The sequence below is a fragment of the Dama dama genome, chromosome 14, assembly GCF_033118175.1.
Source record: "Dama dama isolate Ldn47 chromosome 14, ASM3311817v1, whole genome shotgun sequence".
Taxonomy (NCBI): Eukaryota; Metazoa; Chordata; class Mammalia; order Artiodactyla; family Cervidae; genus Dama; species Dama dama.
This window is the reverse complement of record NC_083694.1, coordinates 29,229,303-29,253,222: the sequence shown is the minus strand read 5'-3', so window position 1 is coordinate 29,253,222 and position 23,920 is coordinate 29,229,303. Positions and strand designations below refer to the sequence as shown.

General features: G+C 44.8%; 1 protein-coding gene across 1 annotated transcript in view; it reads left to right on the top strand.

Moving 5' to 3' along the window:
- The window catches only part of KIF26B (kinesin family member 26B), a 492,438-nt gene that overhangs the window by 452,300 nt on the left and 16,218 nt on the right, over positions 1-23,920 (top strand). The window contains exons 11-12 of the mRNA XM_061160211.1: positions 19,102-19,264; positions 20,353-23,764. Coding sequence (XP_061016194.1) covers positions 19,102-19,264; positions 20,353-23,764 — 3,575 coding nt within the window. The remainder of the gene's footprint in view (positions 1-19,101; positions 19,265-20,352; positions 23,765-23,920) is intronic.

The following is a 23,920-nucleotide window of genomic DNA, read 5'->3' as shown; positions in this document are numbered from 1 at the left end:
CACAGGAGCCTGGCGGACTACAGTCCATGGGGTCACAAGAGTCGGACACAACTAGGCGACTAAACCACCAGAGTTCAACAACAAAAATCCAATTCAATTCAAAAATGGGCAAGAGTCTTGAATAGATATTTCTCCAAAGAAGATATACAAATGGCCGATAAGGGCATGAAAAGATGCTCTACACCAGCGGTCCCCAATCTTTTTGGCATCAGGGACTGGTTTTGTGGAAGACGATTTTTCCATGGACTATGGTGGGAGTAGTGGGGATGGTTTCAGAATGATTCAAGCACATTATAATTAGCATGCACTTTATTCCTATTATTGTTACATCAGCTCCATCTCAGATCATCAGGCATTAGATCGCAGAGGTTGGGGACCCCTACTGTACATCATTAGTCATTAGACAAGTGCAAATAAAACCATGATGAAATATCAGTTCACATCTGTTAGGAAGTTCAGTTCAGTTCAGTTCAGTCGCTCAGTCATGTCCGACCTTTGCAACCCCATGGACTGCAGCACGCCAGGCTTCCCTGTCCATCATCAACTCCCAGAGTTTACTCAAGCTCATGTCCATTGAGTTGGTGATGCCATCCAACCATCTAATCCTCTGTTGTTCCCTTCTTCTCCCGCCTTCAATCCTTCCCAGCATCAGGATCTTTTCAAATGAGTCCATTCAGGAAGGCTATTATCAAAAAATAGAATATGAGTATTGGCAGAAATGTGGAGAAATTGAAACCTCTGTGCATTGCTGGGAGAAATGTAAAATGGTTTGGCCACTGCAGAAAACAGTTTGGCAGTTCCTCAAAAAGTTAAACATAAAATTGCCATATTATCCAGCACTTCCACTCCTAGGTATATACTCAAGAAAATTGAAAGCAGACTTGAACAGATACTTGTATACCCATGGTCCTGGCAACATTCTTCATAATAAGTAACAGATAGCAACAATGCAAGTGTTCAGCAAGAGATGAATAGAAAATATGGTATATCCACACAATGGAATATTATTCAACTGAACTGTATGCTAAATTTAAAGTGTATGGTTAAAATAAAGTTAAAATAGTGACTTTTATACTAAGTATATTTAACCACAGTTTAAGAAAAAAGGAAAAGGAAAGGCAAGCAGTTTTCAAGGACATAAGTCCTTGAGGGTTTCTACTAACATTAGACCCTCCTTTTTTCCCTTAATAATTAATGGGGTAATAATTAGTGGATTGAGTTTTATATGGAAAAATTTCCATGGACACGAATAAAGTAAAGGTCTTTGCAGGCTGAATGCTGGGATGAACACAGATGCAGGAGAGACACAAATGTCTGCCCTTGTTCCAGGAATAGTGACTGGAGTGGGACAGACAGTGCAGAAAGGCACCTTAGGATATTTTGCAGCTTCCTCCTCAGGGGGCTGCCCAACCCCAGGTTCAAAGCCCCAGAGTTATCTTTATTGTAATCTTTTATGTGATAAGGAGGAAGCCTCCTAGATTTTCAGTCAGTGAAGTAACAAATGGATTAGAACTTTGGTCATGCCATTCTGCCACTCATAGGGTGAGCACCTAAGGGCCGCTGTTTGCTGACTGATGAACTTTGTGGCAATGGTGCTTCACTCTTCCTCCTGAAGCCATTTTCAGCATTCCCGAGACTTGGAAAGGCCATTTGCTAGGATTAGGGAGCAAGCTTGGAAGAAGAGGGCACAAGTGGCTCATCCTGACCTTGATCATCAGAATCCTGTTTTAAGCTCCATGCTACTGCCTTTAAAGAAAAGCCATTGCACAGGGAGAGAGATGAGCTTGAGATCACAGGGAGGACATATTTCATCATCTAATCCATTCTCCCAAGTACTGGTGTGAATCCTTCTCAACAGGGTGATGTTCTGTACCCCTGGCTTCACATAATGATCCAGCTTATGTCACCTCTCTTGGAAGGTTATCCTACAACACGAGGGGTGCCCACTGGCATGCAGTCTGATGAGCAGAGAGAGATTGGACCTTCCTTTCTTTGTGTGCATATGATCAGAACGCAGTCAAGTGGAGGCAAATGAAATGACAGTTAGGGCCCAAATTTGCATTTTCTCTGTTCATTTTATTTTGATAGAAAGCAAGCATGGAATTGCCTAAATTGAACTCAGGAGACTGGAAATAGTCATGATTGTAAAGCAGTGTAATTGTGAAGCCCAGACTCTGTCTCATGTTATTTAACCTCTTTTTGGCCTTTCCAAGGAATATGGTAGAAGAGGGGTTCATATTGGTTTCCAGAGCTGGAAAATAAAAGCCCCATAATTCACCTAGTACCCATATTGCTCTGTCATCTTCATGTTTTGTTAAAGAGTCAGTTAAAAAAAGTAGATAAGACTCTTCCAGATGTTTCCCTGACTATTTTTTTTTTTTTCCCTTTGGTAAACACATTTCTTTTGAAAGAACTCTAAATACACTTGCAGATTTTCAAAGGCCAGATTTTGCACAGTTCTAATGTGAACCCTGAAGGGCAATCACAGACTGAGCCATAGAAAGAAGCACCATCAAAATATCACATCAAACATAAGCTTCGTGTAAGTTTCTTACCTGAAATGAACATTAAAACCTCATGAAAAAGCATAAGAATGTTCTAAAAATATAGGTTTATCACTAAGGTGATATGAGAAGCTTAGGGTGGTATAGTGAGAAGGCAGGAGAAAAGATTTGATAGAAGGCACTAGACAAAAATAGGATTTTATTATATCAAGAATTCCATTTGTAACTTTCATTTTCTTTCTTCTTGAGAAGTCTTTGAGAATCCATGGAGAAGAACAGGGTGAGCAGAAATCAGGGGAGAAGCTCTGGGTTACCATGACAACACGACTCTTGACTCCATCTCTATCACCCATCATTGCCTTTTGGATTACTGCAGAGATCTTTGACATTGGAATTAACACATCCTCCTAAATCTGAGGATAATTTAAAGCTGAAGAATAGAAAAGTCTCTAAATAGTACAATGAGCTCATCTTTACTCAGAAAGATGTGTAATGGTCACAATGCAACATAATTGAGATAGTTCCTTATTTCTCCCCCAGTAAAGCTGTCATAAACCACTGCAAAAGCTCTATAAAAAGTGACAAGGCTATAGAAATGTCTATTGTAAAGCCTCGATAATTAATAATAATGGTTTGGGCCAAATAAATTTGTAAAAGAAAGTAAAACTTCAGATAATGTGAAAAATGTCAGAGTAGTATTTATAATCTAAATTTCAGTAACAATATAAACATGATTATTACTCCTATTCTGGTCCTGCAGGTGAATTAAATAATGAGCATGCATCTATACAGACCAGTCTACAGAGTTCAGTAACTGCTTAATGAGCCATTAAGCACTTCTTTATAAAACTTTAAACTTCACTACCACACTCTATTTTTGCTAGTCTGCTAATTCAGGGGAAATCTATGGACTTATTTTTTATTTGTGCATGCCTGCATGTGTACTCAGTCATGTCTGACTCTTTACAACCCCATGGACTGCAGCCCACCAGGCTTCTCTGTCCATGGGATTTTCCAGGCAAGAATACTACAGTGGGTTGCCATTTCCTACTCCAAGGGATCTTCCTGACCCAGAGATCAAACCTGTATATCCTGCATCTCCTACATTGGGCAGGCAGATTGTTTACCACAAAGCAAACTGAGAATCCTATTTGTCTGTAAGGTCCACTAATTTGCCCTCTCTAAGTTATTGCTTTTGTTTTTCAACAAAGTGATGACATTCCTAGCTCTTGATTATTCTAAACTAAGTAAAAATAAATATAGGCTCTTTCCCTTCTGTCCTGGAGCTAGTAAGTCATAAACATTGTTTGAATTACTGTGAAGAAAGGTCGAAATAAAAAGAAAGATCAAATTGAAAGCCTAACTCCTGCCCTCGATGGTCTTGGGATCCTGTTGAAAAGAGCTCCCTGGCATTGACCAAACTGTGAGGTTTGAGGACACAGTCCTTGAACTGCCAAGTATGCCCAAGACTTCTGACACCAACTGTAAGGAGTTAGGGTCCAACTACAAAATTAGAGGAAGAGTCCAGAAAAGACTACTCTCACTTCTGACACCAACTGCACATTTAGAGGGTTCCCAAAATCACCTCCAGGTCTGGTAATTCACTAGAAGGACTCAAAGACTTGCTGAAAGTACTCACAGGTACATCTTGTTATAGAGGATACAGATTAAAAGCATACAAAGGAAGAGATGCAGAGGGCAGAGTTTGGGGAGAGAGGGGTTCCAAACGTGAAGCCTCCATTGTCTTCCCTTGTGGAGATAGAATGTGTTACCCTCCCAGTTCAATGTGTGACAATATGCCCTGCGTTTTGGTATGCAGTTTTTCCTGGGGCTTCATTGCATAGACATGATGGATTAATTTCCAGCCTGGCTGAACTTGGTCTCTAAGTTGATTGATACCACGTGACCCAAGGCCCCTAAAGTAAATCATGTGATTGATCTTCCAGGCATGGCCAGCTCCCACCTTAAGACTATTGGGTGTGGCCCTATGATCTGGTGTGACCAGTCCCCACTCTACACAGAGATATCCCCAGCAGATACAATACAGATTACTTCTGAGAAGCTGAGGTTAAAGCTAGATCTCTTTGGGCGAGGCCATATTCTTTATTGCACAGGAGTCAAGGCAAGTCTGAGTGAAGAGGAAGTACTAAATTATGTGGTAGGTAGAGGGGAGCTTAGTATGAGCTTGGATGACCAACCAAATACTTGAGGAGCAATAGAAGGAACATGGACTACTCCCAAACAAGAGAACATCTGAGGACATGACAAATGTCTTTTAAAATGTGAAGGGCTAGTGTGCACAAAAAGATGATTCTTACCCTGTGTACCTCTTGGAAATAGAGTTGAATGTCAGTGGGTTAGAAATATAAAAATGGTATAAGTTCAGTATAAGAGAGAACTTCCTAATAATTGAGGCTATTTAAAAATATTACCCAGGCTGCCTTGAAGTTTTCAGTCATTAAAATTATTCTGGCAGTAAGCAGATCACCTATAATAGTAGCAGTCCTCTTATTAGGAAATACAATGACCCTTAAGAATCTTTTTAACTCTAATACTCTATGGTTCTAAAATTATTTTTCTAGTCTTTCTTCTATTCTCAATTAAGAATTTTTATTGAAGTGTAAGTTACATAGCATTGTGTTAGTTTCAGGTATCAGTCAGTTCACTCATTCAGTTGTGTCTGACTGCGACCCCATTGACTGCAGCACTCCAGGCTTCCCTGTCCATCTCCAATTCCTGGAGCTTGCTCAAACTCATGTCCTTCGAGTTGGTGATGCCATCCAATCATCTCATCCTCTGTTGTTCCCTTCTCCTCCTGCCTTCGACCCTTCCCAGAACCAGGGTCTTTCCCAGTGGGTCAGTTCTTCATATCAAGTGGCCAGAATGTTGGAGTTTTAGCTTCAGCATCAGTCCTTCCAGTGAATATTCAGGACTGATTTACTTTAGGATTGACTGGTTGGGTCTCCTTGCAGTCCAAGAGACTCTCAAGAATCTTCTCCAACACCACAGTTCAAAAGCATTAATTCTTTGGTGCTCAGCTTTCTTTATGGTCCACCTCTCACATCCATACATGACTATTGGAAAAACCATAGCTTTGACTTAGATTGGACTTTTTTCGGTAAAGTAATGTCTCTGCTTTATAATATGCTGTCTAGGTTGGTCACAGCTTTTCTTCCAAGCAGCAAGTGTCTTTTAATTTCATGGCTGCAGTCACCATCTGCAGTGATTTTGGAGCCCAAGAAAATAGTCTGTCACTGTTTCCATTGTTTCCCCATGTATTTGCTATAAAGTGGCATGATCTTCGTTTTTTGAATGCTGAGTTTTAAGCCAGCTCTTTCACTCTCCTTTCTCATTTTCATTAGGAAGCTCTTTAGTTCCTCTTCGCTTTCTGCCTTAAGGTTACTGTCATCTGCATATCTGAGGTTATTGATCTTTCTCCCTGCAATCTTGATTCCAGCTTGTGCTTCATCCAGTCCAGCATTTTGCATGATGTGCTCTGCATATAAGTTAAATAAGCAAGGTGACAATACAATAGGTATACAACATAATGATTCAATATTTGTATATAATTCAAAATGATCACCATAATAAGTCTAGTTAATATCCACCACTGTAAGTTGCAATATGTTTTTTTCTTGTGATAAGAACTTTTAATATCTTCTCTCTGGTTGTTGTTTAGTCACTAAGTCACGTCCAACTCTTCTGAGACTCCATGGACTGTAGCCCGCCAGGCTCCTCTGTTCCTAGGATTTCCCAGGCAAGAATACTGGCATGGGTCGCCATTTCCTTCTCCAGGGGATCTTCCCAACTCAGGGATCAAACCTGAGTCTCCTGCATTGCAGGTGGATTCTTTACTTCTGAGCCACCAAGGAAGCCTCAATCTACTCTCTTAGCAACTTTCAAGTATGCAATGCAGTATTATTACTAGTTATAATCACCATGCTATATATTACATCCACAAAGCTTACTTATTTTAAAACTGGAAGTTTGTACCTATTTTTCAACCTTGTATCCTAGAATCAGTGAGTTTTCTAAATTGTGTTCTTATTACAAGAATTACCTTTAAAATGTCTTATGTCATACCTGAGTGCTACAGTCTTGAAATGAATGTATGTTTTCCTGAGCAAAACTTAGATTTAGAATATAGTATTTCAGATTCTACTAACTGAGTGATCAATGACTAGACCAGGATGGAAGTTTTTTCTTGTTCTAGATAAGAAGGAATGAATTGTTAAGCAAAAGAATAAAGTAAGAAAGTTTTCATGAAACACATTTAATTTATATAAGTGAACCTATATTTTATAGCCACTTCAGAAATTGCAAATATATCTCATTAAGTGAGATTGAAGCAGATAAGTTAGGATTTTAACTTGAAACCTTCTGTTAACTCTAAATTCAAGTTACATTATATACTTCTTTTGAAAGATTCTGAGTCTGTTCCCTGTTTACTGCTGGTCTTTGTCATGAAGTAGGCTGAATTAATGTGAATTTTATCTTATTCAGATAAACAGAACACTGATATCCAGGATCAAATGGATTCATGCAGCCCAAATTTCCTTATATTTCATCCTCCTATGTGTATAAGGGTAGATGACTAAAGTTGTAACTCTGATTTCCTTGGCCTTAACCCATACCTACAATGTAAACCCTCCAGTTTATATAAACTGTCTTTCTATCCAGATCATTTTTGATGTACCTCAGGGAGCTCTCATGAATGCTCGTCATGTAGTCCTGCTGGGGACAACTACTGCTTCACCTGGAATAGCCCTGTTTGGGCCCGATCACTGTTCTCCTGCCTCTCACTGGGCACAGTCACCAAAGCTGTTGAGCCACCATGATGCCAGCCCTGGCTAACCAGGATGGCAAGGGGAAGAACACATCTCTCCCTGCATCAGAGGCATCCCTAAATGGTGCTGTTTGTGCTAAGGGTTCTATGTTGATGTTGTCTTTGCTGTTATTCAGTCACTAAGTTGTATCTGACTCTTTGCAGCCTCATGAACTGCAGCACACCGGGCTTCCCTCTCCTTCACTATCTCCCAGAGTTTGCTCAGACTCATGGCCATTGAGTCAGTGATGCCATCCAACCATCTCATCCTCTGTCTGCCCCTTCTCCTTCCCTCAGTCTTTCCCAGCATCAGGTTCTTTTCCAGTGAGTCAGCTCTTTGCAGCAGGTGGTCAAAATATTGGAACTTCAGCTTCAGCATCAGTCTTTTTAGTGAATATTCAGGGTTTATTTTCTTTAGGATTGACCGGTTTGATCTCCTTGCTGTCCAAGGGACTCTCAAAAGTCTTCTCCAGCAATACAGTTCAAAAGTATCATAAAATTAGGGCAGAAATAAATGCAAAAGAAACAAAGGAGACCATAGCCAAAATCAACAAAGCTAAAAGCTGGTTTTTTGAGAAGATGAATAAAATAGACAAACCATTGGCCAGACTCATCAAGAAAAAAAGGGGAGAAGAATCAAATCAACAAAATTAGAAATGAAAATGGAGAAATCACAACAGACAACACAGAAATACAAAGGATCATAAGAGAGTACTATCAGCAACTATATGCCAATAAAATGAACAACTTGGAAGAAACAGAAAAATTCTTAGAAAAGTGTGACTTTCCAAAACTGAACCAGGAAGAAATAGAAAATCTTAACAGACCCATCACAAGCACAGAAATGGAAACTGTAATCAGAAATCTTCCAACAAACAAAAGCCCGGGACCAGATGGCTTCACAGCTGAATTCTACCAAAAATTTAGAGAAGACTCAAACTCTTCCAGAAAATTGCAGAGGAAGGTAAACTTCCAAACTCATTCTATGAGTCACCAGCACCCTAATACCAAAACCAGACAAAGATGCCACAAAAAAAGAAAACTACAGGCCAATATCACTGATGAACATAGATGCAAAAATCCTTAACAAAATTCTAGCAAACAGAATCCAACAACATATTAAAAAATCATCCATCATGACAAAGTGGGCTTTATCCCAGGGATGCAAGGATTCTTCAATATTCACAAATAAATCAATGTGATACACCACATTAACAAATTAAAAGATAAAAACCATATGATTATCTCAATAGATGCAGAGAAAGCCTTTGACAAAATTCAACATCCATTTATGATAAAAGCCCTCCATAAAGCAGGCATAGAAGGAACATATACCTCAACATAATAAAAACCATATATGATAAACCCACAGCAAACATTATCCTCAATGGTGAAAAATTGAAAGCATTTCCCCTAAAGTCGGGAACAAGACAAGGATGCCACTCTCACCACTACTATTCAACATAGTTTTGGAAGTTTTAGCCACAGCAATCATAGAACAAAAGGAAATAAAAGGAATCCAGATTGGAAAAGAAGAAGTAAAGCTCTCACTGTTTGCAGATGACATGATCCTCTACATAACGGAGAGGATCTGCAACCCTAAAGACTTTACCAGAAAATTACTAGAGCTAATCAATGAATATAGTAAAGTTGCAGGATATAAAATTAACACACAGAAATCCCTTGCATTCCTATACACTAACAATGAGAAAACAGAAAGAGAAATTAAGGAAACAATTCCATTCACCATTGCAATGAAAAGAATAAAATACTTAGGAATAAATCTACCTAAAGAAACAAAAGACCTATATATATAAAACTATAAAACACTGATAGAAGAAATCAAAGATGACACAAATAGATGGATAAATATACCATGTTCATGGATCAGAAGAATCAATATAGTGAAAATAAGTATACTACCCAAATACCCATACAGATTCAATGCAATCCCTATCAAGCTACCAATGGTATTTTTTTCAGAGTACTAGAACAAATAATTTCACAATTTGTATGGAAATACAAAAAACCTCGAATAGCCAAAGCAATCTTGAGAAAGAAGAATGGAACTGGAGGCATCAACCTGCCTGACTTCAGGCTATACTACAAAGCCACAGTCATCAAGACAGTATGGTACTGGCAAAAAGACAGAAACATAGATCAATGGAACAAAATAGAAAGCCCAGAGATAAATCCATGCAACTATGGACACCTTATCTTTGACAAAGGAGGCAAGAATATACAATGGAGAAAAGACAATCTCTAACAAGTGGTGCTGGGAAAACTGGTAAATCACTTGTAAGAGAATGAAACTAGAACACTTTCTAACACCATACACAAAAATAAACTCAAAATGGATTAAAGATCTAAATGTAAGACCAGAAACTATAAAACTCCTAGAGGAAAACATAGGCAAAACACTCTCTGACGTAAATCATAGCAGGATCCTCTATGACCCACCCCCCAGAGTAATGGAAATAAAAGCAAAAATAAATGGGACCTAATTAAACTTAAAAGCTTTTGCACAATGAAGGAAGCTATAAGCAAGGTGAAAAGACAACCTTCAGAATGGAAGAAAATAATAGCAAATGAAGCAACTGACAAAGAATTAATCTCAAAAATATACAAGCAACTCCTGCAGCTCAATTCCAGAAAAATAAGTGACCCAATAAGAAAATGGACCAAAGAACTAAACAGACATTTCTCCAAAGAAGACATACAGATGGCTAACAAACATGAAAACATGCTCAACATCACTTATTATCAGAGAAATGCAAATCAAAACCACAATGAGGTACCATCTCACACCAGTCAGAATGGCTGCTATCAAAAAGTCTACAAACAATAAATGCTGGAGAGGGTGTGGAGAAAAAGGAACCCTCTTACAGTGTTGGTGGGAATGCAAACTAGTACAGCCACTATGGAGAACAGTGTGGAGATTCCTTAAAAAACTGGAAATAGAACTGCCATACAACCCAGCAATCCTACTACTGGGCATACACACCAAGGAAACCAGAATTGAAAGAGACACATGTACCCCAATGTTCATTGCAGCACTGTTTACAATAGCCAGGACATGGAAGCAACCTAGGTGTCCATTGGCAGATGAATGGATAAGAAAGCTGTGGTACATATACACAATGGAATATTACTTAGCTATTAAAAAGAATGCATTTGAATCAGTTCTAATGATGTGGATGGAACTGGAGCCTATTATACAGAGCAAAGTAAGTCAGAAAGAAAAACACCAATACAGTATATTAACGCATATATATGGAATTTAGAAAGATGGTAATGATAACCCTATATGCAAAATTGAAAAAGAGACACAGATATACAGAACAGACTTTTGGACTCTGTGGGAGAAGGTGAGGGTGGGATGTTTTGAGAGAACAGCATCAAAACATGTACATTATCTAGGGTGAAACAGATCACCAGCCCAGGTTGGATGCATGAGACAAGTGCTCGGGCCTGGTACACTGGGAAGACCCAGAGGGATCGGGTGGAGAGGGAGGTGGGAGGGGGGATCGGGATGGGGAATACATGTAAATCCATGGCTGATTCATGTCAACGTATGACAAAAACCACTACAATATTCTAAAGTAATTAGTCTCCAACTAATAAAAATGAATGGAAATTTTAAAAAAAGATAGAATGATGGTAACGATTACCCTTTATGTGAAACAGCAAAAGAGACACAAATGTAAAGAACAGATTTTTGGACTCTGTGGGAAAAGGTGAGGGTGGGATGATTTGAGAGAATAGCATTGAAACATGTATACTATCATATGTGAAATAGATTGCCAGTCCAGGTTCATGAGATAGGGTGCTCAGGGCTGGTGCACTAGGATGACCCTGATGGATGGAATAGGGAGGGAGGTGGGAGGGAGGGTTAGGATGGGGAACACATGTACACCTATGACTGATTCATATCAATGTATGGCAAAAACCACCACAATATTGTAAAGTAATTAGTCTCCAATTAAAATAAATTAAAAAAAAAAAAAGTATCAATTCTTCAGTGCTCAACCTTCTTTATGGTCCAACTCTCACACTGGTACTTGACTACTGGAAAAACTATAGCTTTGACTAGATGGACCTTTTTCGGCAAAGTGATGTCTCTGCTTTTTAATATGCTGTCTAGGTTTGTCATAGCTTTTCTTCCAAGGAGCAAGCAGCTTTTAATTTCATGGCTGCAGTCACCATACACAGTGATTTTGGAGCCCAAGGAAATAAAATCTGGTACCATTATATAGTATTTAATATAGAATTCTATAGTATTTAATAAAGAGCTCTATGAGAGAACAGTTAGGCTAACTGTGACCACTCTTAGCACCTCCACCAACAGATGGTCTCAGGTTAGGTGCACTCATACCAGGCAGCATATTGGTTGGGTCATGAAGGCTGGTCCTTCAGTTGGCAGTGGGTGGTTCTCCACAGGGTCCTCTTCTAAGCTCTCCTCTGCTGAGCGGTCTCACCATCTTCCACACTGCTGCATGCCAATGCTGGCAGAGGCACCTCAAACACAGATGCCAGATGCAGGCAGCTATTCTAGCCAATGGTTTATTCTAAAAGCCAAAGTCACCCTCATTGGAAGACCTGAGAACCATGCTTCTCTATCAAGTTTGCCAGGATTACACACTCTAGTTCTTAGCATCCCACAGCACAGACCTGCTCACACTGTTTGCAGTACAAATGGAGTAATATCTGAAACTGAGTCAAAAGCCCTTTAATGTCACGAACTCCTTTTGGGTATGCCAGTAGGATAGCTTGACCTGTACCAAGCTTTGGGCTGTTCTGTAGTACCAGAAACCAGAAAATTCATGCCCTGAAATGTTGGCATCCTTGAGGGGAACATTGCTGAGAAATGGCCATTCCTGCAGAGCAGATATCTTCCCATGCAAAAAGGCATGTGAAGTCTTCTCCCAAATATGTAAATGTCTGTGAAGCAACCCTGAACAGGGGACCACCCATCCTTTACAGGGAAATAAGCTCAAGCAAAGTGATTTTTCCCTTGTGGACATATGTGCTTCAGTGTCACAGCTCAGTAGTCTCACAAGTAAAGACAAGCAGAGGCATGAGAGTTGCCCTCACCTGGGGGCCTGGTGACTCAATCTACCCTCTGCATAATCAACACTCTTTCTAGTGAGAGATAAAGAACCACTCAGATGTTGAACATCTAGGCCAGGAGCACTGGGTTATAGGTCCTGGTGTCTTGGGACCCTTGTCCTCAATACTTGAGCTGGTCTCAGGGGGACACTGGTGACTCTTCAGACAATAGTAGAAAAAGATGTTCACAGACCAATAGGATGTGAATGGGAAGGAGGCAGGGTCGGTGGGAGAGAGGGTATAGAGGAGCCAGAAACTAGGCCAAGTTCATGACTTTAGCCTATCTCTGGTCCTTCTTTTCCTTTCTGTTCTTTCTTCCTGTTTTCTCTCCTCTTCCCTGGTAGTCAGCGGGTAGATGAGAGGCCTGGTGTTTGGGGTCTAAGGCTGGGAGATTATAATCTTGGAGCTGGATCCATCCTTAGCATCTCTTGCCCAGCATCTCAAGCTGTGTTTGGGGCTCTACAATACATTCTGGCAGTTTACAGGTAAAATGGGTAGAAAATGGGAGAGTGTCTAGAATTCAGTGTAGTTCCAGAGTCATATCCTTAACAACATGAGGGATACCAGAATTTTCCTGGCATATAAACACTGGTTGTTATCTTGATCTGACAACTATAAGAATTCTGTGTGTATGGTTTCCATTCTTCAATGCCAATGATGTACTGCTTAAAAATAAACAAGCACTGTCTCCTTTTTCTGAAAAAGAGCATGCCTGTGTGTATGTCTGGGAGGTCACATGTGTGTATGTGTTTGTGATTTTTATGTCTGCTGCCCACAGGAATCTTTCTCTTGCACATTGTTCTGGAGATTAATTTTCAAGATTAACTAAGTTCCTTTCCTTTCATTTTATTAGGAATATAAGTCACTTTGCTTTTTTCTGTGCCCTCATTGTGTTTGCATTGAAGGAGGCATATTTTTGAAAACAGATCCATGTCTGTAAGTGGATATTTATGGTTCTCTCCCACAAGAATCAGGCCTTGAAGAAGGGCTGGCCCATCCATGGTGCTGTATTTGAGTTGCTCAACTTGGTGATTCAGAGCTCACTACTCTTCAAAAGAACATGGTCAGTAGATGCCTTTCTTCCTACTTCCAGAGTTCTTCACCTCCTTTCTGGGGAAGAAATATATTTAACAGCTGTCATGAAAGGAATGTCTATTTTCTTATGAAATTATCTGGCCAACATCGTAAATGTATGACTCTGACTGCCCTGTACCAACTTACCAGTTGGGACAGTTTCCCAACTCTCAGCGTCAGTGAACAATGATCTTGAGATTCCAGATTGTCCTTTCAGAAAGGAATTGAGTTCTGCTGGGTTCGGGGGGAACCTCAAGCAAATATATACCTGGATACCTGCCACGTAGGAGACTCTCAGCCAAGAAAAGAACTGTGCTATACCCATTGAAGTCTGGGTGTTCCCAGCCATCAGGGAGTTAGAGTGATGGTGGGTAGCTCCCAGTCTTAAGGGTCTTTCTTTATCACGTGCTGTTTCAGATTTGCTCTTCTGTCATTGGCTTTAATGGATGGTATGATAATGTGTTGGTTTTTAAAATTTTATTTATTTTTGGCTGTACTGGGTCTTCATTGCTGCTCTCAGGCTTTCTCTAGTTGTGGGGATTACTCTACAGAGTTGCAGTGCACAGGCTTTTCATTTCAGTGACTTCTCTTGTTGTGGAGCATAAGCTCTAGGCTCATAGACTTAAGTAGTTGCAGCATGCAACCTCACTAGCTGTGGAGCACAGGCTTAGTTGCTCTGTGGCATGTGGAATCTTCCCAGACCAGGGACCGAACCTGTGTCCCCTGCATTGGCAGGTGGGTCCTTAACCCCTGGACTACCAGCAAAGTCAGATAACGTGTGTTTACATGTGTGTCTCCCTCACTGGGTAGTGGGCTCTAGGGCCTCTGCTCTGCACATCCTCAGAGTCTGCAGGATGGCCTCCTGAGGGTCCACACTCACCAAATGCTCCTTGAGTGAGCCACTGTAGACATTCACAAGTTAACGAGTTGGAGGGTGAGCAGCCTCATAACCCCTTGAGAAGGACAGTCTCTGCTTCTATATCACATAGGAAGTGAACGGGTCAGTCGCTGATGACTGTGTCCTGGTGCTTGAGTGATTTCTAAAACCAGCGCTTGTTCCTCTGCCTGTTTCCATGCTGCTGATTTTAAAAGCTCTCCCTTCAGGAAACATCTGAAAGAAATACAGATGAACTGAAAGACAGACAACACAGACAACTGTCAAGTCAGAGAGAGATTGTTGAATAGGAAGGAAATGGCAGCCCACTCCTGTATTCTTGCCTGGAGAATCCCATCTACAGAAGAGCCTTATGGGCTATAGTCCATAGTGCCACAAAGAGTCGGACTTGACTGAAGCGACTGAGCATGTACACAAGGAAATTAAGACATACTTCTGTGTTCTTGTTGATAACTTTTTGGCACTCTGTCTAAAATGAAACCAACTTTTGTCAATACTTTAGAGCACGGGTCAATGGACTTTTTCTGTAAAAGACCAGATAGCAAATATATGGACAACCCGGGCTGTTGTAGTGTGAAAGCAGCCAGAGACAATATGTTAACAAATTAGTGTGGTCATGTCTCAATAAAACTTTATTTACAAAAACACCAGGGGGTTGGATTGGGCTCACAGGCCTCAGTTTGTCAGCTCCTATCCTAGAGTACTACGTGCTCTGTCATGTTCTTATAAAATTAATTAAAATTTCCTCATTATGCTATTTTTTGGTGTTCCCTTGCTACGGCTAATAAAAGGTCAGCTTATTTTAAAAAGCAAGACATTTTTCAAAAAATCATTTTAAAAAATGTGTGCAGTGGGGTGGGAGGGAAGTGGAATATGTGTGCATAGAACATGACTGTCTGAAAGAAGAATGGCATGGTCCTTCCCAGACCCCAGTCAACCCTACTCTGTCACCCATCCTTTCCTGTCCCGCCCAACCCATCCTTCTCACACGGGTCCCCAAGTCTAAGTTCTCATCCACCCTGGCCCTGGGACTCGGTGGCCAGCAGTTCTGCACCTGTGCTCTCCTATTCCTCTTGCCTCAGTGTTTATGCAGAGGTGCAGACTGAGTTTGAACTGATCACGGCCCTAGAAACTTTTCAGTCTTTTTATTTTCCTGCCAAAGACAGTGAGTTAAACCTACAGTTTGTCCCTTCTTTCACCTTTTCTCCCCAACTTAATTGTCTTTGTTCCAAGTTAAAGGATCATGATGAGGTTAAAAAAAAAAAACGAAAACTTTATAGCCACCATCTTTCACTCCCATCAGGTATGTTTTAGAGTCTAGAGAGGCCCATGTGAAACAATCTTGCTGGCAGTTTTACTGGCTTTCCAAAGGAGAGCTAAAATGCTCGTTGCCAAGCAACACACAGGCCCTGGCTTCCTCCAACAATGTGGACTTAAAAATATAAAATTGTCCTATGGTTGACTTATGAATGGGGGAATCATAGGGAAACACACAGGGCAAACAGTTTGATATATCAGTGCTATACCTGTTTATTTTGTCTTTGGTATCTTTTCCTGGGGCCTTTATAGGGTCACGTGGATAAATAACTGGGGTGCGCCTTCAGCAGAGCAACTAATGAACAAGACTCATCAGTAGGACCTTCATAGTGCAGTTGATCCTCAGACTCATTTGCAGATTCCATGTTGTGAATTATGTTCAAAATCCGTAGTTTTACTGTAATTTGCAGACATGCTTAGTAACGAAAACTTTGAGCCACCCAACACACGTGTTCTCAGCTCAGACTGGACAAGCCAACAGCTCTGTCTTCTTGTTTCACCTCTCATCATGTAAACAAGGGTCTTTTTTGCAGTCTATTTAGTGACACTTTTGTATTTCTGTGCTTTTTGTTGGTGATTTCACTGTGTAAAATAGCCCCCAAGTATAGTGCTGCAGTTGTCTAGTGCAAGAAGGCTGTGATTTACAGAAAAAATACATGTATGAGAGAAGCTTCATTCAGGCATGATATAGTGCTGTCTATGTGAGTTCAGTGTTAATGAATCAACAATATGGTACATCCAGGAAGAGGAAATTCACTGATGTATATGCATCAAAGTTCTGGAAAGTACTCAAGTAACATCTAAGTGCATGATGATACTATGGAAACAGGCTGTATTGGTGGATTCATAATATGCCCAGTTTTTTTTTTTTTTTCTTTTAAAGCATAGTGGAAAATATTGTAAGGCTGAAAGCCAAAGAAATTTATGGTCATGTTACCCAGAGTCAAGGAAATGTTAAATCCTTCTCAGCTAGTGTTTTATTATATAGAAGGTACATATAATTCATTATTTATAAGAAATAGAAATTAGGATGTCTTTAAATAGATATGCACATAAAACAAGGTTATGTGTTGATCAATTGATGAAATATTGTGACCCAGGGGTCTCAGGAACATAAACCCACATATTTCCCCTAGGAGCATGGCTCAGCATTCACTAGCTCAGGGTTCCTGGAGACTTAATAAAAATAACTGTCATGACTAATAAGAATTAACCATATATGATCACAACTCAACTTGGATGGGATGTATCTCCCACTTCCCATATGGAAGACAAAGGCTTGGACTTGTCCATGTACAGTGTCCATACTGAGAATGTGTGCCAGGAATGAGACTTGACTTCCCCATCTGGCTGTCAGCTCTGGGGGTTTCCATGATGTTCCTGATAGATATTTTGAAGGAAGATAAATGTTTAAAGCCAGGAGCTAGGGCTGAAGGGCTCCTCCTCCATATCCACTTACTTTTCTGTCCAAGTCAGTTCAAGGTGCTATAACAGAATCCCACAGACTGAGGGACTTAAGTGAATTTCTCACAGTTCTAGAGGCTGGAAATCTGAGATCAAGGTGTTGGAAGATTTGTGCCTGGTGGGGGCCCGCTTCCTGGCTCGTAGGTAGCTATCTTCCCACTGTTTCCTCACATGGCAGAAGGGACAAGGAAGCTCTCTAGGGTCTTTTGTATAAGGGTACAAATTTCACTCATGTGGGCTCCACCCTCGACCTAATCACCTCCCAAAGTTTCAACCTCCAGATACTATCACATGGGATGTTAGGTTATAACACATGAATTTGGGAGAGATGTAAACATTCAGTCCATAGCATTCTCGTTCTGCCACTTTTATCACTGAGTGTTTTCCTTGAAGGGAAATTATGATATATTTTTAGATTGCATTGGCACTGAGCCATAGTGAGCCCAGTATCTCCAAGCTGACACCTTAATTGGTCCCAGATGGAAAGGGGAAGCTATTGCTCTTACACAAGTCTTTTCTCCCTGAAGGTCTGATGCAGATCACATGTGAAGTGGTTTTCTGTCTCTGAGGTCTAATCTCTGCTGACAGTGGCCTGCATGTCACACCGGGTCTCCTGAGCTGGATAGTCTCTCTCCAGAGAGCTGACTGGGGCCGGGGCAGGGTGGGGGTGGGAGAGGGAGGGGGCAATGGCTGACTGCTGAAAGTAGTGAAAGTGTTAGTTACTCAGTCACTAATTTTGTGACTCTGTGGACTGTAGCCTGCCAGGCTCCTCTGTCCATGGAATTCTCCAGGCAAGAATACTGGAGTGAATAGCCAATCTCTTCTCCAGGGAATCTTCCTGACCCAGGGATCAAACCTGAGTCTCCTGGATTGCAGGCAGATTCTTTACCATCTGAGTCACCAGGGAGGCCCTGACAACCTGATTACAAACCTGAGGACAAACCCCTCTCCTCTGGCAAAACAAACTCAACCCAGGGCATGGGAAGCAAAGAGGGTCCCTCAGACTTCAGGATCAGGGAAGCCTCCAGAGACAAAATGACATTTGGCAGCAGTTAAGAGGCAAGAGTTGATGACGTAAGCAGAAGCCTCTTAAAAGCAAGGCAGGAAGAATGTCAAGACAAGTTCAGGAATGAAAAAAACATGAGTTGTTCCTTCAGATCACTTTTTAAAGAGCCTAGAAACACCATCTGTAAACTCCTGGGCCTCATTACTCAGGACACTGGCCCCACACAGCACCTGCAAAATCCCTAGAGGAGTTCCTTCTAGGAAGTACTGTTTTCTCTTGCTGATTGAGTGCTTGGGTCTATGTCTGTGTGTCCCCGTTTTAATCAGGAATATGAATACCTTTTCCTTTGTTACTACCATGTGCAAATATATGTTAAGAGACAATGGCAATAAAGTGGGTGCAACTCCTTGGCAAAAGAAACCTTGCATGTATTATAAACACATAGCTCTTCAATACAAGTTCATGGCTGGAAAAGTGCTTTTTTTATTGCAGGGATTGCCTGGTGTGGAAATTTGCAGAGAAAGGCCCAATGTGCAGACAGCATGCCCAATCATGGGTCACAGAGTTGTTCTCTCCCTATCCCTGCCTCTCATTTCTATTCCCAGGTCTCATTTTGGGCAGTGTCATATGCATAGACACACAGGAATACCCCATCACAGCCAGGACAGTGGTGCCAAGGGAGGTGTTCTGCATGCTTTCCGTCCTTGGGGTTAGAAGCACTTGCTCAGCTGCCAACTACAAATGGCTTCATGTAGAAGATGATGTTAATTAGTACACATTAAAAAAAAAAAGAAAAGAAAAAAAACCTCACTGCCCACAGCAAGCCATGTAGGGGCCCGAAGTCCTACCCTGACAGCCAGAGTGAAGCATGGCCCACTAATGCAGCCTTAATTCACTTTGTTGGCAGAGAAAGCAAGCTCACCATGCTGCTGCGGGAGTCCCTGGGGAACGTGAACTGCCGCACCACCATGATCGCTCACATCTCGGCTGCCGCTGGGAACTATGCCGAAACCCTGTCCACCATCCAGATCGCCTCGCGAGTCTTGAGGATGAAGAAAAAGAAAACGAAGGTAAGGGGTTTGCCGGGGGTGCGGAGGATGAAGCAGCTTTCAGAGCCCTGCCCTGGAACTGAGTCAGAAAGAGTGGAATCAATATTTCAAATCCCCCAGCACCAGGGGCCTGGTGAGCTTGGCTGCCGAAGGCCTGTCTCAGCATCCACCTCGGGGCAGGACTACCTCCTGGCCAATACAGAAGTCCTGTCCCCTCCCCGCTGCTGGTGATTGCCTCAGTCATCCAGCCTGGACTCCTAACGGGGAGTGCTTGGTTCACTTTAGAGAGTTTAAATGATTGCGACTTTGAGGTGAAATTTTTTAAGAGCGATGGGAAATATCCAGAGTTTGTATCTTGCCTACCTTGGTCCTTCAACTGATTGATCCCAAAGGGGACTGTTAGTTCACTCCTTGCTCAGGTGACCCTACTTCCCCTGCATTTCCAGGAGGCACTTTTTCAGGCCAAGGGGTGTTGTCCTGTTAGTTCAGTGGTTGATTCTGGTTGATGAAACCACTGGGCTCATTTTCTCAGGCAGAGGCAAAGCCAGGACAGTGGCGGTATGACAAGAATGTCTGAGAAAATCATCATGATTGTAATCAGTCTGGTCTGTGGCCAGCTGGTGATTTGTGGGGACTTTTCCGCCTCCTTTATATATATAAAAAACAGAAATATATATATATAAAAATGTATGTATTTATTTATATATATGTATGCCCAATATATAAATATATATATTTATTATATAAATGTATGTGTAAATGTATATATATAGACACACATATATTTGGTCAAAAGCACATCTTTCCAACCAGTGTCCCATGGCACAAACTGTCATACATGGCTTGGGTGTGCAAACTGGTGACCCGCTCAAGTCCTTAGGAGGTCACATGGGACCTGGGCCGGTCACCCTCTTTCATGAGCAGCCTCTGCTTCCCCAGTGTGCCTCACAGGAGTATGAGGGCATGATGTGCAGAGCTGGGGCACCTGGCCTGGCACATCTGGGTAATGGCCCGGGGTCTGGATGGCCTGTGTGGAGCCAATGGCCTCCGCCAGTTGCCTGGCCAGTTGCCCCACGATGCCACACTAACTGTTTCCTTCTCACTCACAGTACACATCAAGCTCCTCCGGGGGAGAGAGCTCCTGTGAGGAAGGCAGAATGCGCAGGCCCACCCAGCTGAGACCCTTCCACGCCAGGACTGCCGTCGAGTCGGACTTCCCCATCCCTCATCTGTCCAGTGACCCCGACTACTCCTCCAGCAGCGAGCAGTCCTGCGACACGGTCATCTACATCGGGCCAAACGGCACGGCCCTCTCTGACAAGGAGCTGACGGACAACGAGGGGCCCCCAGACTTTGTCCCTATCGTGCCAGCCCTGCAGAAGGCCAGGGGTGACAGCCGGTCCACAGAGGCCGGAGAGGCTGGCGCCAGCAAATCGGAAAGGGACTGCTTGAAGTGCAACACGTTCGCTGAGCTGCAGGAGAGGTTGGATTGCATCGATGGCAGCGAGGAGCCCAGCAAGTTCCCCTTCGAAGAGCTGCCGGCCCAGTTTGGGGCGGAGCAGGCAAGCAAGAGTGTCCCGTTGAGCCAGGCAGCCGGGGCAAGCCCGCTCTGTGAGTCTGATAAGGAAGACGATGGCTCAGACGGCCAGCTGACAGACAGAGAAGGTGCGGAGCCCCCGGCCTCCAAGGTGCAGAGGAATCACTCCCCGGTCCCTGCCGCATTGCTCACCAACAGCCCCACCCCTGCCTCACCCCGGAGCATCCCCGGCAGCAGCAGCCAGCACAGTTCTTCCCAGCTCGCGCAGAGCCCCAGCCTCCGGAGCAGCCGGGAAAGCCTAAACTCCTGTGGCTTTGTGGAAGGCAAGCCCAGGCCCATGGGCTCCCCCAGGCTGGGCATTGCCAGCCTGTCCAAGACCTCAGAGTACAAACCAGCCAGCTCTCCTTCCCAGAGATGCAAAGTCTACACCCAGAAGGGGGTCCTGCCTTCTCCGGCCCCACTGCCCACCTTGAGCAAGGATTCGGGCATGGTGTCTAGTGAGTCCCTGCTGCAGCCCGAGGTACGCACCCCCCCGGTCGGAATGAGCCCCCAGGTTTTGAAGAAATCCATGTCTACTGGGAGTGAAGGGTTCCCAGAAACCCCTGTGGATGACGATCATCAGGCAGCAACTTCCCCAGATTCTAAGAAGGAGATTCTGAGCACCACGATGGTGACGGTGCAGCAGCCTCTGGAGCTGAATGGTGAAGACGAGCTGGTGTTCACGCTGGTGGAGGAGCTGACCATCAGCGGGGTGCTGGACAGTGGCCGCCCCACCAGCATCATCAGCTTCAACAGTGACTGCTCAGTGCAGGCCTTGGCCTCAGGCTCCCGGCCCGTCAGCATCATTGGCAGCATCAGCGAGGACCTGGAGTGCTACTCAAACGTGGCTCCTGTGTCCGAGGTCAGCATCACGCAGTTCCTGCCCCTCCCAAAGCTAAACCTGGACGAGAAGGCCCGGGAGGCGGGGAGCAGACGTTCCTCCATCAGCTCCTGGCTGAGTGAGATGAGCACAGGCAGTGACGGTGAGCAGCCGTGCCACAGTTTCATAGCACAGGCGTGTTTTGGGCACGGGGAAGCAATGGCAGATCCTCCGGCCTCGGAGTTCGTCAGCAGCATCCAGAACACCGCCGTGGTGTGCCGGGAGAAGCCCAAGGCAGGCCCCGACAACCTGCTCATCTTGTCTGAAATGGGGGAAGACTCCTTCAACAAGGCAGCCCCCATCAAAGGCTGCAAGATATCTACCCTGGGCAAGGCCATGGTCACCATCTCTAATACGGCCAGTCTGAGCAACTGCGAAGGGTACATCCCCATGAAGACCAACATTACAGTATACCCCTGCATTGCCATGAGCCCCCGCAATGTCCAGGAGCCTGAGGTGTCCCTGGCCACCATCAGCTCAGTCCCCAAAGCAGCCCAGTCCCAGGAGAGCAAGGAAAGTGGTGCAAAGAAAGAGATGAAATTTGAGGATCCCTGGCTGAAACGAGAAGACGAGGTAAAAAAAGAGAATGCTTATCCCAATGAAGAAGGGAGTAGGTTTGAGACAGCCACAGGCCCCCCAAAGCCTGAGGCCAGAGCAGAACAGGACAAGAAGGCCAGCCCCAGTGACAGGCTGAGCAACAGTAGCGGTGAGGTGTCTGCCTCCCCAGGGGCCGACAACTTCAGGAGAGTGGTGGATGGCTGTGAGATGGCCCTGCCCAATGTGGCTGCCCAGAGCCCCGTGCATCTCAACAAAAGCCTGAAGTCCAGCAGCCTTCCCAGGGCTTTTCAGAAAGCCAGCAGGCAGGAGGAGCTCGACAGCCTCTTCTACCACTGTGCCTCAGAGACCAATGGCATTGGCTTGGCTTCCAGCACCCAGCCCTCCAAGGCCACCCTGGAGAGGAAGGTGGCGTCCCCCAAGCACTGTGTCCTGGCTCGGCCCAAAGGGACTCCCCCGCTGCCCCCTGTCCGGAAGTCCAGCCTGGACCAGAAGAACCGGGCCAGCCCTCAGCACAGCGCCTGCAGCAGCAGCTCCAGCAGCCCCTTGAACCAACCTGCGCCCTTCTTGTCCAGCTTCCCCGACGAGCCCAGTGGCAAGATGAAGGATGCCAGCAGCAGCAGCAAGCTCTTCAGCGCCAAGCTGGAGCAGCTGGCCAGTCGGACCAACTCTCTGGGCAGGACCACCGTCAGCCACTACGAATGCCTCTCGCTGGAGAGGGCCGAGAGCCTGTCCTCCATGAGCTCCCGGCTGCATGCGGGCAGCAAGGACAGCACCATGCCCCGCACGGGGAGGAGCCCGGGCCGCAGCGCCGGGGCCTCGCCCACCAACCCGGGCCCCACGCAGTCGGCCGGGGCCTCGCCCAAGGCCAGCCAGTCCAAGATCTCCGCTGTGAGCAAGCTGCTCCTGGCCAGCCCCAAGGCCCGCAGCCTGTCCACCTCCACCACCAAGACCCTGAGCTTCTCCACCAAGTCCCTGCCGCAGGCGGTGGGCCAGAGCTCCGGGCCGCCCCCCGGCGGGAAGCACATGTCCTGGTCCACGCAGTCGCTGAGCCGGAGCCGGGGCTCGGGCCTGGCGTCCAAGCTGCCCCTGCGGGCTGTGAACGGGCGCATCTCGGAGCTGCTGCAGGGCGGCGCGGGCGCGCGGGGGCCTCCCGGGCGCGCGGGGCCCGAGGCGGAGGAGCGCACCGTCCCCACCGACGAGCGCCCGCCGCCCGCCGCCCCGCTGCCCTCGCCCTACAGCAAGATCACACCGCCGCGCCGGCCCCACCGCTGCAGCAGCGGCCACGGCAGCGACAACAGCAGCGTGCTAAGCGGGGAGCTGCCGCCCGCCATGGGCAAGACAGCGCTCTTCTACCACAGCGGCGGCAGCAGCGGCTACGAGAGCATGATGCGCGACAGCGAGGCCACCGGCAGCGCATCGTCCACCCAGGACTCCATGAGCGAGAACAGCAGCTCCGTGGGTGGGCGCTGCCGCAGCCTCAAAGCCCCAAAGAAGCGTGCCAACTCAGGTAGGCGTGGGCACCTGGCGGGCGCGGGGTGGGCCCTGAGATGCAGGGATGGGAGCCCAGGCACCCCTGTCCCCGCCACCTGTCACCTGCTGGGGACAGAGCCCATCATTGTCAAAACCGTCCTTCCCTCTGGGCATCACTCACACTTCAGGCTGT